Genomic DNA, 13,792 nt, shown 5'->3' on the forward strand with positions numbered 1-13,792 from the left:
CAGGGACAAAACAAATCTCGCATATTCATTCGTGCTTCCGCAAGTAAGCTACACTGGTAAATAAAGAGTGTGATCTCGTCGATTCAAATGTTTACGAAAAGGGAAACATCAATATTAGCCCTTTTGTATGATAATGTTTTGCAGCTCTATCACGTATACTTAACAATTATTCTATGAGGGCGCGATGGATATGAAGTGATAGATAACCAACGAGGCGCGTAGTGAGTTGGTTACAATCATTTTATATCCAGCAAGCGCGAGTAGAATAATTGTTTTATTAAAAATTCCATGATGTTCCCGAGGGTAGTATTTCTGCCTCGGTCAATTCCGGTCCAAAACGGTCTAAAAATGTTTCCAGTTCGCTTTATTGCTGGCGCGTTCCTTGACCATATTAGGTACAGCAGGTGCATGAACTGATAGCCTGTGTCCGGTGAGCGAATGAAAATCCTGGAAATCTGATATCCGTACTTAAGTTTGTAATAATATCTGATATAGAATGACGGTTCGGCCAATAAAAAATTCCAGGCTCTATAATAACTCTACACTCGAAAATATCCAATTCACATAATACGGTCCCCCCGGAAGGCTAAAAATCAACATGGAAAATTCTGACCTGCAGTTTATTTAATTGAAAATCTTTACATTTTTACGCTAAAACGAGAGGATCGTGGATTTTTTTTTTTTTTTAATATAGCATAACATCAGATAGATAGAGTGGATTTCAACCCATCACCATATTATCATTTAAGTATGGCTCTGTTATCATATTTTACATTTATATGTTCTTATGTTGATTATTGAGTACACTCAAGAAGACTTGCCGATGTAATCAATGTTTTAGTTAAACAAAGACAAAGGAACCATCCGTTTTTGGGTAAGCCTAAATTGGCCAATATTAGAATGATTGGAAATAGAAGATTTTAAACTTGCATTGTATGTTCTGCAACAACACATCTTTACTCTTTTTTTTTTATGGACATGAATTAATTATACAGCAAAAGCTCAAATCTCTGTTGGATTTGACAAATATAACCTTAAGACGCTTCACAGCAACGAATAATAAACAATTATTGGATGAGGTTGAGCATGACATCATGAATTATCAAAACCGAGGTCTGTGTTACCTGTCGGAGCCGAAGGCTGAGGCAGATAACACAGACACAAGGTTTTGATAATTCATGATATCATGCGAGAACCGAATTCAATAATTGTTTTATTATACATTTTTCACATAATTCATCCTCAGAAACAGAAGCGAAGCCTATTGAAAAAGTACTTAGGGCTGAGTCTCAATTGAAAACAACTGTTGGCGGTACTAATTCGTTATGCTTGGAGCCTTTCCTTTAATTTTATTCCTTCATATGTTGGACTTACATTCTCTATCAATAATAATGTCGTTTTCGTTTAAGTATATAAGCTACTTCCAGTTGAGATGTGAACTGAACTTGGGATAAGCAAATTACTTTGAAGACCTCAACTCTCCATTAACTGGAAAATTCATTGACGAAAAAACAAGCTACTGTATCCACAATTGTCATTGGTCAAATTATTAGAGGCGAATCGTGACATCATCATGCAAACCACCACGAATGATACTTCATATCTCTACCACGAATGATACTTTATATCTGAGAGAATTTAGATTAAAGCACTCTAGCTCTGTTACGGAACAACGCCATTAACGTAGCGTACGATGCTATTTTGAGCTTTAAATCCAAAAAAGCTCTTTTTCGCGGAATTTTTTTTAGTTTGATCTGTTTGTTCAGCTTTTTTCTCGGCAGCTTCTTGCTTTAACCGTGCTAAAAGGCGCAGTTCCCTTCGATGTTTTGCTTTGAGATTTTCAACTTGAAGATAGCAGTTCTTGTGGAAATCTGTCAAGATTTTTTTCATGGTTTCTTTGCTGTTTATATACTCGTAACATTCGTCCTCTTTGCTGAGATCTTCAAGGTAATCACTGTATTCTGAAGCAGAAAGGGAAAACATTCACTTTTAGATACGCTATTATCCTCTATTCGAAAACAAAGAAAGAAACAATTTCACCTAGAAACACTTTCAGTTCTTACCGTATCTTTTAGGGTTAGGATTTTGTTTTTTTCTTGTCATCAGCGCATAGATTAAGCAAAGGAAAGTCAAAATGGCCAATGATATGCCACACCAGGTAACCGTTTGAACATAAACTGGAGACGTTGCGTCAAACAGACCTTGCGTCTTTTCAGCTGTGTTGTCCTTCAGTAATCCCTTAAGAAATAGTGACATACGTTAAAGTTAACAAATTTTACTCAGCACATACTATCAAGTCAAGGATTTACCTTTTCACGTTCGCGCTTTTTCATTTGAAAATGCTCTCGTCTTTTTTGCGTATCGTCTTGAATCGTCCAAATAATGGTATTACGTAAACGGTTTATTTCTTCCGTGGTTCTCCCTAGTAGACGACTAACTCTTCTTTTTGGTTTATTCGAATGAGGTGAGCTATATTCTACAGCGTTGCGGCATATCTTGCAAAACTTGGCAAGGCAACTCCTTTTCATTGCGAGTAACGTGGTTGTAATTGGACCATTTGCAACTTCTCTTTAGCCTCGTTTTCAAAGCGAGTTCACATTCATATGATTTCATATGTTTTGTCCTTTACACGAAAACAATACTTTTCATAAGAAATTAATTGGTAATTGGCCTTTCTTTGAAAAAGAGTTTGCCAAAACATTGCTTCTTCCCGGGTTGCCTATCTGCTCTTTTCTACACCTGATACCCGGGATTTTCCTCTCGTTTATCTGGTCCCGAAAGAATTGGGAATATGAGTTGTGTAAAACCTTACGACATGTCGCGTGAGGGTTCGGATGGCATGACTACCTTACGATTTATACCTTGTTCATTTCGTAATTGAAAAACCTTGCTTAAAACTTGGTATCTTTCTTCCTTTGAGGAGATAATTACTTTAGCTTGAAGAAACACTCACCGAAACTCCCTGGACATTGTCGGTGATGATTTTAAACACAGTTGCTTTCTCTGCCTTGACAAATTCTCGGAAGCACTTTTGCAGCTTTACAGCGTAACCTGCCATTACCACTCCGTATGCTGACGAGTAATCGATCATTTTACTGGCTCGTGTGCCGTCGCGAAATAATGATATTTGACTACCTACAATGTACGAATCAATCAGAGCGCCGTCCACGTGACGATCCTTTAAAGATTGGTACAGGTCCATGAGTGTGGAGTATCTTCTCTCTGAAATGTAACAATAGTCAATACCAGCATCAATATTATACTACAGAGGAACCTCGATTAAGCGGTCAACCTCTATTATGCGGCCAGAAATCAAAGTCCCGAAATAATTGTAGATTAATGATATTGTAAATCAAACCTCTATTAAGCGCCCGCTGCCATCTTTTGGCCGTCTCAATGAGAGTTCTCCTATTGTTGTCACCTCTTTAAGCAGCCACCAAGAGTCTAACACACATAGTTTGGCTTTTTAGTGACAGACTTTCTTGCAATTTTTTAAAAAAGTCAATTATGGACCCATAATGCAACTTTTCAGTTACAGACATTGCCTCCTTTACCGGTTATAAAATCAACTCAGTTTACGCCATAGTTTAGATTGTTCATGTTAAGTTAGAAGAACCTCATCTCAACATTTTGAGGAGAATTTGTTTTTTCTAACAGTACTGTATTTTTGTTCGGTATTAGAGCTGTCTCTTGTGCAAAAGATGCCAGGAGCCTCAAAGGTGTTTAAGTGGGCGTTTCTACCAAAGATTATGCTAATTTCTGACGAATCTCTATTTAAGCGGCCACTAGTCGTTTAATAGAGGTTTCACTGCATCATCATCATCATCACCATCATCATCATTATCGTCATCACCATCGTCGTTATAATCGTCATCATCGTCGTCATCACCGTCGTCATCATCGTCATCATCATCGTCGTCATCGTCATCATCATCGTCATCATCATCGTCATTATCTTCGTCTTTATCATCGTCATCATCATCGTCATTATCTTCGTCTTTATCATCGTCATCATCGTCATCATCATCATCGTCATCGTCATCATCATCGTCATTATCATCGTCTTTATCCGTCGTCATCATCGTCATAATCATCGTCGTCATCATAGTCGTCATCATCGTCGTCATCATCGTCATCATCGTCATCATCATCGTCATCATCATCATCATCATCATCATCACCATCGTCATTACCATCGTCATTATCATCGTCGTCATCATCGTCATCATCATACGGTCATTATCATCGTCGTGATCATTGTCATCATTATCGTCATTATCACGGTCATCATCGTTATTATGACTGTCATTATCTCCATCATCACCATCATCATTATCGCCATTGTCATGGTCATCATTTGGAACACATTTGTTATAATCCAGTTCTTCCAGAGACTTTCTCGCGAGTTAAGACAAGACCAGTCTAATGCATATTGAAAGTGAAGTGCCGCCGAACACCTCGGTGCTTTAAAAATCTTTAGCACTGAACTCACCTTGATCCATCTTAGCATTCATTCGAATTCCAAGACGAAATTCCGCTGAATCATTAATTGCAGCGACCTGAAATTCAGAGGAAATAGGAAATATATAATCAGTTGCCTTGAGGTGATGTTAGCTCAAATGTTTGTTCACAGTTTTTTTACAAGTGAAATGAGATGAAAAATTCGAAAATTCTTGGGCTGCCAAACGAGCGACATAAATAGGAAACGACTTTGATGTTTGGCCTAAGAACAAGAGTTTATACAACTTTGATGTTACTTTGTACCTTCTGTTTTAAGTAAGGTACTAACACTTCAAAAGACCTCCATATATTGTATCCCACGTGCTCTTTTCGAATCATACCTTGCTCATAGCGGCCCACCCCCGTAGCCTCTCTCCTGCCACGGTCGGGGGATAACTAAGATTCCTTTTAATGTCAAATGAAAAATAACTAATATGCTTACAACATATCAACTCACTTTTGAACCATACACGGGAATGTCGGATTTGATGATGTCCATGGTTAGTGACGTAGTGATGAAGGACATCACCAAGGCAATGATGACGAGTCCACACGTGATCCACACGATTCCGAACAGCTTTGAGTGTATTGCATGAGGAACGCGGTCTCCGTATCTGACACATAGCATAGAGCAAACACGGATTCTTACTTTAACTGATGATGTAGAAATGTTCAAATGGGAGAGAAAAAAAACTATTTGTTTAGATTAAGGAATGACCGCGTGGCATCGGGTATGTTGTGTTCTTTATTAGGGAGCTGAGGTAAGAGCCTTTTTACCTACAAACAGCAATTGCAACTGTGGTGTTTTGTCTTTTAACTTGCCTCAACGCTGCTACGTTTGTATTGCTCGGTGTCTTCGTTCTAATAAAGATGATCTGTGTGAAACTTTCGGCGAAACAACTACCCTGGGATGCCAAACGTCCACCTCTGGGTGCTGTCAAAACGCCCGTGCATAAACTACCTACAATTTTATGTGCTCAAGTGACGCTATGATCTTCGCAGTTAGGAGCGCAATTTTTGCAATTGCGTAGAGAATATGAAGCCACTGACGTTGGGAGCTGGTCATTTGTCATCATATCCGCTGGTCATTTGTCATCATATCCGCAGTTCATATATGATTCATTTCATATAACAGTTAATCACTAATTTTATGTGCGTTCACTTGATTTTGGAAAGATCTTCGTATCGATTCTGATGACAGTACCTACCCAACTGTTGTCATGGTGACAAAGGCCCACCACATTCCTTCAACTGGACCCCGCATTGGCGAAGCTGGGAACTCATTCGCATTGAAGATGAAATCCTGTTAAAAATAAAAATAAATAATTTAGTTAATTTATTGCAAATTTGTGTACAACATGACACAATGTTTGCTTGAAGAGCAGACCATATTTAAATTGTCTTGTTTTATGATTTGATATTTGCTGGTTCACGGCCAGAGGTATGTAGCCAATCCGCGACAACCTTCTTCACTCTCGTTTGTTCGATCCCACATTACAATTAAGGACGGTGCCTACTATTGTCATTGCGCATACTTTCTGCGCTTCTCGAGATACACGGTTTTCCTATTGCTGATGCTACTAAAAACCCTAACGCGGTTTAAAACTATCCGGAGAAAGTAGACCTAGGTTAGTACTCTTAGTATCCAAAAAGAAAATTGGGGGTGACCATGCATTTTTGAGAGATAATTAAGCTTCAATTTGAGAAAGAACGCCATACATCGCTTTGTAGTTTAAAGCTTTTTACAAATATTATTCATCAATTATCTTTGAAAAATGCGTGGTTACCCCCAATTTTCTTTTTGGAGTGCAATAAAATTTGTTAAGATCTACATTTCCTGCATAATCATAAGCCGGGGAGTGACTTCCGCATACCCAGTAAAGCACCGTATGGTACTGAGTGGGGAGAAATTCTTAGCAAAATTAATTTAGTCTCTTATAATTTTCGATCTATATCAGAAAATTTGATGTATATTGAATTGATATATTTTAATGTCTCGGGTTTTACTCTCTTCTTTTGTTACTTATTAGCTATTATTATTAAAAACTGAACTACGGATACCAGATTTCCAGCATTTTCATTGGCTCGCCAGATACAGGCTATCAGTTTATATAACTGCTGTACCTAATATGGTCAACAAACGCGTCAGCAATAAAGCGAGCTGAAAACATTTTTACAGCTCTGAGAAAAAATGGCCGCCAAAATAAGTCCATGAGAAAGAAATCCATGCTTTAGCCGAAAATATTTCCCCCGGGAAAACCGAAAAAAACACAAAATTTGGCACGAAAATATTCAATGGTTCGTATCTCAATTTTTTTAATGCCTATCTAATTATTTTTATTTATTTATTATTATTATTTTTTTATCGGGAACATCTTTTTCGCAACATTTTTGGTTCTTGCAAGTCTTTAATTGTTAACACTGACACTTCACTGACTTTTTTAGACTGGAGTTGCTGATCCTGGAGTTTTTAATAAAACAATTATTCTATTCGGTTTTGCTGGAGATATATATATATATCTATCACTTCATATCCAGCGCACCCTCGTGGTATAATTGTTAATTGTTGTTATTATTATTATTATTATCATGATCATTATCATTATCATTATTCAATTCTTTCTGTCGTTGGATCGTTGGGATGTAAGCTTTATTTATCAATTCAAGCTTTACGATATACGAAATAGAAAACACTCACTAATAGCCACATAACAATGCCAGCAAAGAACGCAGAGATGAAAACAGTGATGATCAGTGGCCAAAGATCGAATACTGCTTTTACAACCATCTTAGCGACCGCGCCTGGTTCATCCTCAGCCACGATAAAAGCAACACCCGCTGACTGTACTAGAGGCGCAAATCCGTACTCATTTGAATAATCCGTTTGGTCCATTCTACCATAAATAGGGAAGCTCAATTCAGTGACGTCGTCTATAGCTTGTTTAACTTCGTTTTGCGTGCCTTTAACCGCTGATTGTTTATCACCCGCTGACCGGAAGTCAATATCTGTATGGCCATGAGCCCTGCACTCTCCGCAGCAGCTGCGCACTACCAGCTGAAGAATTGGCGGGAAAATACCGGTGACGTTACCGTTTCCACCTTTGTCCAGGTATGGAGGGTTGAACCAGAAGTTTGTGTAAAGCTTACTGAAGCATTTGCATGTTTCTGTCGATGAAATAAAATATGTTGTTATCACACACTTCCTATATCAAGTAGTCACGAGTATGAAACTAGACTGGCTTCTAAAATCATCATTCTGCATTCCTTCTGCCGGGACAAATTACGCAAAATTCCACATTCGTTTCAAGGAGGCTGTTCTTTGGAATAATATGGAGGAGTCCTTAAGAAATCTTAGCTTTTATAAATTTAAGTATTGCTTAAAAAATTATATTATTTCGTCATATTAATTTTATTTATACTTACTCTTTTTTCCACTCCATTTGATTTCAATTGACCTCGTCTCTATGGTTTCTTTTGTTGTTTACCTGTCTCTTATCCTTATATTTGTGCCCCCCTGAATCAAGTTTTTCCTTCATTTATACATAACTCTTTATTCTGCCTTCCAGCTAGTTTTCATGAATCTCTCTATTTAAGTGTTGTGCAAATAACCTATTTTTGTTGTTTTTGTTTGTTGTTCTTGTAAACTTTCATCTACTCAAATCTGCCACTTGCGTTCGTTTGGTAAAAGAACGCAAGATTCGAAGTTCCAATCTCTTTCAATAACTAGTTACTCGAGGACAGTACATACACTTGCCAGAACTGGCCGGCCAGGCCCGTCAGTTTGCATTCTTCTGGAGGAGTATATATAATCCTCGAAGTGTGTTGATTTGAAGGCGTTGTGGAATTAGCCATTCCAAATACCCGGTCTAGCCCGGTCAGTTCTGTCAAGAAGTCCTTGTGACAAGGAGGCACATACTCGTCACAGACCAACAGTGGGGATTTTTTCATGGAAAAATGGGGCAAAGGCTTTTCATATTACCTGCATATATGACTTCAGAAGGAGTACCATTGCCTTTGTCTGTAAACGCGCGAACCTGTATACTATAAATAGTAAAAGAAGACAAATGTTGCAATTCAACGGAGCGATTACTGGGTCCAACCCTGACATGTTTCGCTTTTTCTTCCAGTTCCTCATTTGGATTTTTGACAGCGCGGTACGTCACTATGTATCCTCGCAAAATGCCATGTACGTAATATTCTTTGCTGATTGGTTGCCAAGACACTGGGATCATTGTCGGAGTTGTTCTGTTGGCAGCGGAGACGTTCTCCGGTGGCCGACCTGGAGCTGTAAGTGCAAATGAATACATTAAGTGAGTTTGATGATACGATTGGTTATTAAAAAAGGGTCATATCTGGATAAGAGTAAGCACCCTTTCTGATTGGTTAGTTCAGCAGTTAACAAGTGATTATACGTTTCAATAGACCATATTCGTATTCTAAGTATTGGACTTGAACTAGCTTGCAATGGAGGCAAATGCGGGGGAATCTTCTCAAATACAAACACTTTTTAACATATTTCCCCGCATTAGCCTCCATTGTAAGCTAGTTCTAGTCCAATACCGAGAATCCACATATGGAGTCTATTTGCTCTCCTTTTTTTCTCTTCTTTCACACTACAGTGATGTATTCACACGCTTTTCACTTGTTACCATATGCTTCCTTTCGGCTCGCACTGTCACTGGTTCTTTAATATGTTTGCCTTTTTGTGACTGTATGGGGTGAAAACGTTAGTGTATAATTTATCTTCAAAGACATTAATAATTCATGAGCCTAATAGCCAATAAGAACACCGATAAAACGTCACGTGCATGGGCTTTATATCCCGCTAGAACATTCCTTGTTGGTATTCTTTAAAAAAAGAATATTCATAAGGCATAGCTTGTTTTTCTTGTATGCTAATATTCTCTTCTTGCAATTTGAACCATTATTCCAAGAGGACACGCTTTTTGTGGAATGGTTTTGAAGCCGTTCAAAAAACTCTCAGCACGTGTTTTATCGAGTCTAAAAGCACTCGTGTGTTAGAATAGATTCAAGCGGCTAGGTCGTGTTACTGAGGCCATTTAACCAGTTATAAACGTTTCAGCTTCTTTTAGAACTCCCTGCCTTTCCTTTCTTTTTTTTTTTAGCTATCCCATAATCCGTCTAGTTGTTGTATGTTCATTGCGGCAAAATAATAAAAATAATAAAAATAAAATGAATAAAAGATCTTAAAAATTCATTACTCGGGCAAGCAATCAGGCAGGTTTCCAATATGTCGCCAAAATCGGTCCCATCTGGTCCCAGTCAATATTTATCGAGAAAAATTACGTTTTTAACAGGAAAGAGCAACAGAAGGACGTTTCGAAGCATCCCAGACCTCCCTTTTCAAAGGAAACACCTTTGGTGCTGGAGCCTGGAGGGCCTGAAAATCTACTTCCGGTTCTTACGCTCGATCAATTTGTACAAGAGTGAATCATGTAAGAGTGTTCCAATGGCCTGAGTGTGCTCCCCACCATAGTCTCAAATGATTTTATTTTCAAAATGCCCGTTCCCGCAAAAATTGGTTGTCATGTCCCTGGAAAAACATAACAGAAGCACTCTCTCGTGACATGGCTTCTCTTGATTGGTTAAAGTGGCGACACTTTCTTTGATTTCACGCGAAAAGTGTATCTGAAAATAAGTCCCTTTGTTACTGTGCCGGGTCAAGAGCGTAAGTTGATAGAGGAACACTTTTACCTAATTCACTCTTGTTCTGTAATAAAGTAGGATTGCCTCCTGTAATATGCCCTTACCATCCTCATCAGTTTGTACTACAACTTCCGGGCTAACAACTCCCCAGCCAATCTTTGTAGTACCCAAGACTCTTATTCTATATTTGGTGTACTTCCAAAGCCCTTTCAGTTCTAGCCCTGTGTATGTGTTGCCCACTTTGACTTCCCTGTTCATGTCTTCAGACTCATTTAAAGCTCGATACAAAACAATGAATCTCAGTAGAACTCCATGTACGAACTTGCTTGGAATTGGCTTCCAGTTGACTTGAATGGTTGTGGAGCTCGTGTTGTAGACCTTGGTCAAAGTAGGAGGCTTGCTTGGCCCTGAAAACAAGAGAAATTAGGTAATACTGAGTTTGATGTTTGGCTCATCCACATTCATTCGCGTTTTATACCTGTCGTTTAATGTCCGCTCTCAAAAAATCTCCCAAAACATAAATAGCGTGGGTTAAAATGGCAAGCAGGCCTCGGTTAACGTAGTTCAAAAGGTGGATAGCGCTATCCACCGGATAAATCACTATCCAGCGGATAAACACTAGCAAACCCAATTGAGTTATCCAGTGGATAGTGCTATCCACCCTTCAAACAACTGGGGCCTGGGAACCGTTTCTCGAAAGTCCCGAAACTATTCGGGCTATTTTCGGGTGTCTCAATTCCCTCTGTATCCCAAGAAGGGAGAGGATTTAAGTCGTCAAACTTCACAGTCAGTTTGCTTTTTGTTACCTTGACAACATGTTAAAAGATCGGCTATCCTGAACAAGGGGTTGGCAGGTTCAAAAATGGCTTTTCGGGCCCGAAAAGTTTTCGGGACTTTCGAGAAACGGGCCCCTGGTCCGTGTTGATAATATACTCACGATCTTGTGCTGTTTCAACAGGGATGAACTTTGCCCTTACACCGTCTCCTTTAGACGTGTAAGCTAAAATCGCGATATCATACTTCGTGTACTTGGTCAAGTTAACAAGTTCGGTGGTAATGGCTCTTGCAGACACGTTTTTCGTCTTAAGGCTATCCTTGCTGTTGGACTTTTTATACAATATTCGATACCCAAGAATTTTTCCATTTTGGTGGTTTCGATTGACTGGACGCCAATGTATGAAGAGACTTGTTGATGTGGACTTCTCCTTAGCGACGGTTAAATTCTGTGGTGGCTGGGAAGGGACTGGAAGGAGAAAAAAAAGTAGTTTAAAAGCAATGATCCAACAAACAAGTCACTAAATGTTATGTGTCTTAGCACAAAGTTTATTGAGTTCACCTCACCACTTATTCTTATCCTAATATTACTTATTATAAGTGTTAGTGGTGACTAAAGGTTGGGTTTTTTTGTTAAGTTCGCGACCACATGGCCATAAACACTCGTTACGCTCATTCTCGTCCCAGAGCGACCGCGGTACAAGTTCACGTCTGACCAAAAGGGCACTTAAATACAAGTGATCCCGCTCCATGAGCGAATGACTTGAGAGGCCCTTCCAAAGGCCCTTCCTTCTCCCTAAATGGTTTATGTCCCCTTGTTCCCCAAGATATTTTGTATTTGTTCCGCTGTTCCCCAGTTTGATTAAATTAGCCTTTTTCTCTAAAACCCCTGCCAGGGCCTCCCCTGATACCTAGAACTCGAACATTTCGCTTTTGAGGTATCGTTTTCTCACACCATCTCTCAGCTTCTCTCGTGGAGTATGGTCAACTCAACCAGCCAACACATGGCCAATGTCGCTGATGGTAACTAGATCTGTACGCGTTTCTATGACCACAACCGTCTCATTTGCCTAAAGAGAGAACTCTGTACAAAGTATTCTTTTAAGTAGACACCCAATGGGCCTTTTTCAAAGGCGAAAATTTTGAGTCCCGAGGGACTGAAAACTTTTGTTTTAGCGCTCGATGAACTCGCTTCCAAACACATCGACTCGAGGCTCGGAGTTCGAACTCTATCCAGGTGATCTGGAAATTCGGAGGTCTGGGGAGAAAAATTTTAATGCCGTATCCCACAACCGCGTGCGGCCTTGAATGTGATTTTCGAATTCAACATGGCAGACGCGAGGTTAGATCTCGGCGGTTTCCACTTGAATGTTCATTCAGTAACAAGAAATGTGGGAGACAAGGAATGAATGAATGCGGATTTAATCATATTCGAATGTTAATTTGCGCGCTATAAGCAATGATATTATTATTATTATTATGATCTGTTCAGTTTTGGCGATGGAAACACTGCAGGAAATTTGGAAACAACACCTAAGGCCGCGCGTGGTTGTGGGATACGGCGTTAAAATCTTTCTTTCCAGTCCTCCAAATTACGTCACCAGATCACCTGGATTGTCTTTGACCAGCATGGCCGCTGGGTGACATAGGTCCGTCCTCGTAAATTAGGAATACGAAAAGAATATAAAGAATCGTATTATCTATCATACAACTTTACTCCAGGGTTTTACATTAGCTTGAGATAGCGAAATCTCCTGGCGCCGTATACCACAATGACAAGACAATCACATCAGTTAATAAAGCAGAGTGCTACATTATGTGAAAATACCAAAATATCTGGCAATAGGCAACTTTCACGATGGCGTCATTTGACTATAACTACCAGAATACAGTTTGATATTCTTTTATTAGTTAAATTTTGTATTCCCCGAGGGGTAAAAAAAACAATAGCTCTAATTAGCATGAGACAAGCAAAACTTGAAGGATTCTGGTACTTGCAGTCAAATGGCGTCATCATGCAAATGTACTATTTTATTCAAACTGTCATGTTTATCAACTGAACACAGCAACACAACATCAACTCTCAAAATGGCCGCACCTTAAGTTACCGCTCTCCCAATCACGTGACCGAAAATAACACGTGACACAATGAGGGTTGATGTTTCTATGTGAAGTGCGAGTTATAGACGAAAGAGACTGGAAATGATCCTTGCACTAATCTGGACAATTTAAGCAATAGACCTTATTGGAGTTGAGCCCGCAGGCAAATTTTCTTTTATTTAAAACTACATGCCAAAGAGGCTTAAGGGTCAATTCGCTACAAAATGACCCCTTAGCCTCGTTTATGCAGCGAAACCGCTGATAACTCCGATAAGGGCTATATGGTCTCTTATAGACAGTTTGGAGCCGTTGGAGCTTCCTGAAATTTAAGAGATGATTGTTTAAATTGTCCAGACAAGTGCGTGGATTATTTCTCTCTTTCACAAACAGACTTATTTTCACTTTTGTGGTCTCTTTTTGCTAATTTCTTTTTGCCGTCGGGATCAGCGTGCTGTCGATTCATATCAAATAAAAGTATGTATACTTATCAAGGAAGATAGAAGATATCCAGAGCCCCAGGCTCAACAACTTCTCAATATGATCTTGCTGCTTTGAAGTAATTTTTGCTCACTTACCATCTTCGTCTGTCCTGAGCTTGCATCTCTTGGTTAGTTTGCCGTCGCCTTTTCTTGTAAATGCTCCTACTTGTACATAATACTCTCCATACTTTTTAAGACCTTTCATGGTGGCTCCATTCTCATCAGGACCAGCAACAATTGTGTGAGTGTCTCCTGTTTCTACCAGCCTGTAA

The 13,792-nt window shown here is 39.2% G+C and overlaps 1 protein-coding gene across 1 annotated transcript in view; it reads right to left on the reverse strand.

Annotated features, from left to right (window-relative positions):
• Positions 1-605: 605 nt before the first annotated feature.
• The window catches only part of LOC138049689 (uncharacterized), a 30,486-nt gene continuing 17,299 nt past the window's right edge, over positions 606-13,792 (reverse strand). The window contains exons 11-21 of the mRNA XM_068896094.1: positions 13,617-13,792; positions 11,105-11,410; positions 10,272-10,574; positions 8,480-8,785; positions 7,199-7,665; positions 5,709-5,803; positions 4,958-5,114; positions 4,493-4,559; positions 2,954-3,222; positions 2,064-2,238; positions 606-1,961 (exon numbers count right to left, since the gene is read on the reverse strand). The exon at positions 13,617-13,792 is cut by the window's right edge and continues 121 nt beyond it. Of these exons, the coding sequence (XP_068752195.1) occupies positions 1,663-1,961; positions 2,064-2,238; positions 2,954-3,222; positions 4,493-4,559; positions 4,958-5,114; positions 5,709-5,803; positions 7,199-7,665; positions 8,480-8,785; positions 10,272-10,574; positions 11,105-11,410; positions 13,617-13,792 (2,620 nt within the window). The 3' untranslated portion in view covers positions 606-1,662. The remainder of the gene's footprint in view (positions 1,962-2,063; positions 2,239-2,953; positions 3,223-4,492; positions 4,560-4,957; positions 5,115-5,708; positions 5,804-7,198; positions 7,666-8,479; positions 8,786-10,271; positions 10,575-11,104; positions 11,411-13,616) is intronic.

Source organism: Montipora capricornis, chromosome 5 (assembly GCF_036669925.1).
Source record: "Montipora capricornis isolate CH-2021 chromosome 5, ASM3666992v2, whole genome shotgun sequence".
Classification (NCBI taxonomy): Eukaryota; Metazoa; Cnidaria; class Anthozoa; order Scleractinia; family Acroporidae; genus Montipora; species Montipora capricornis.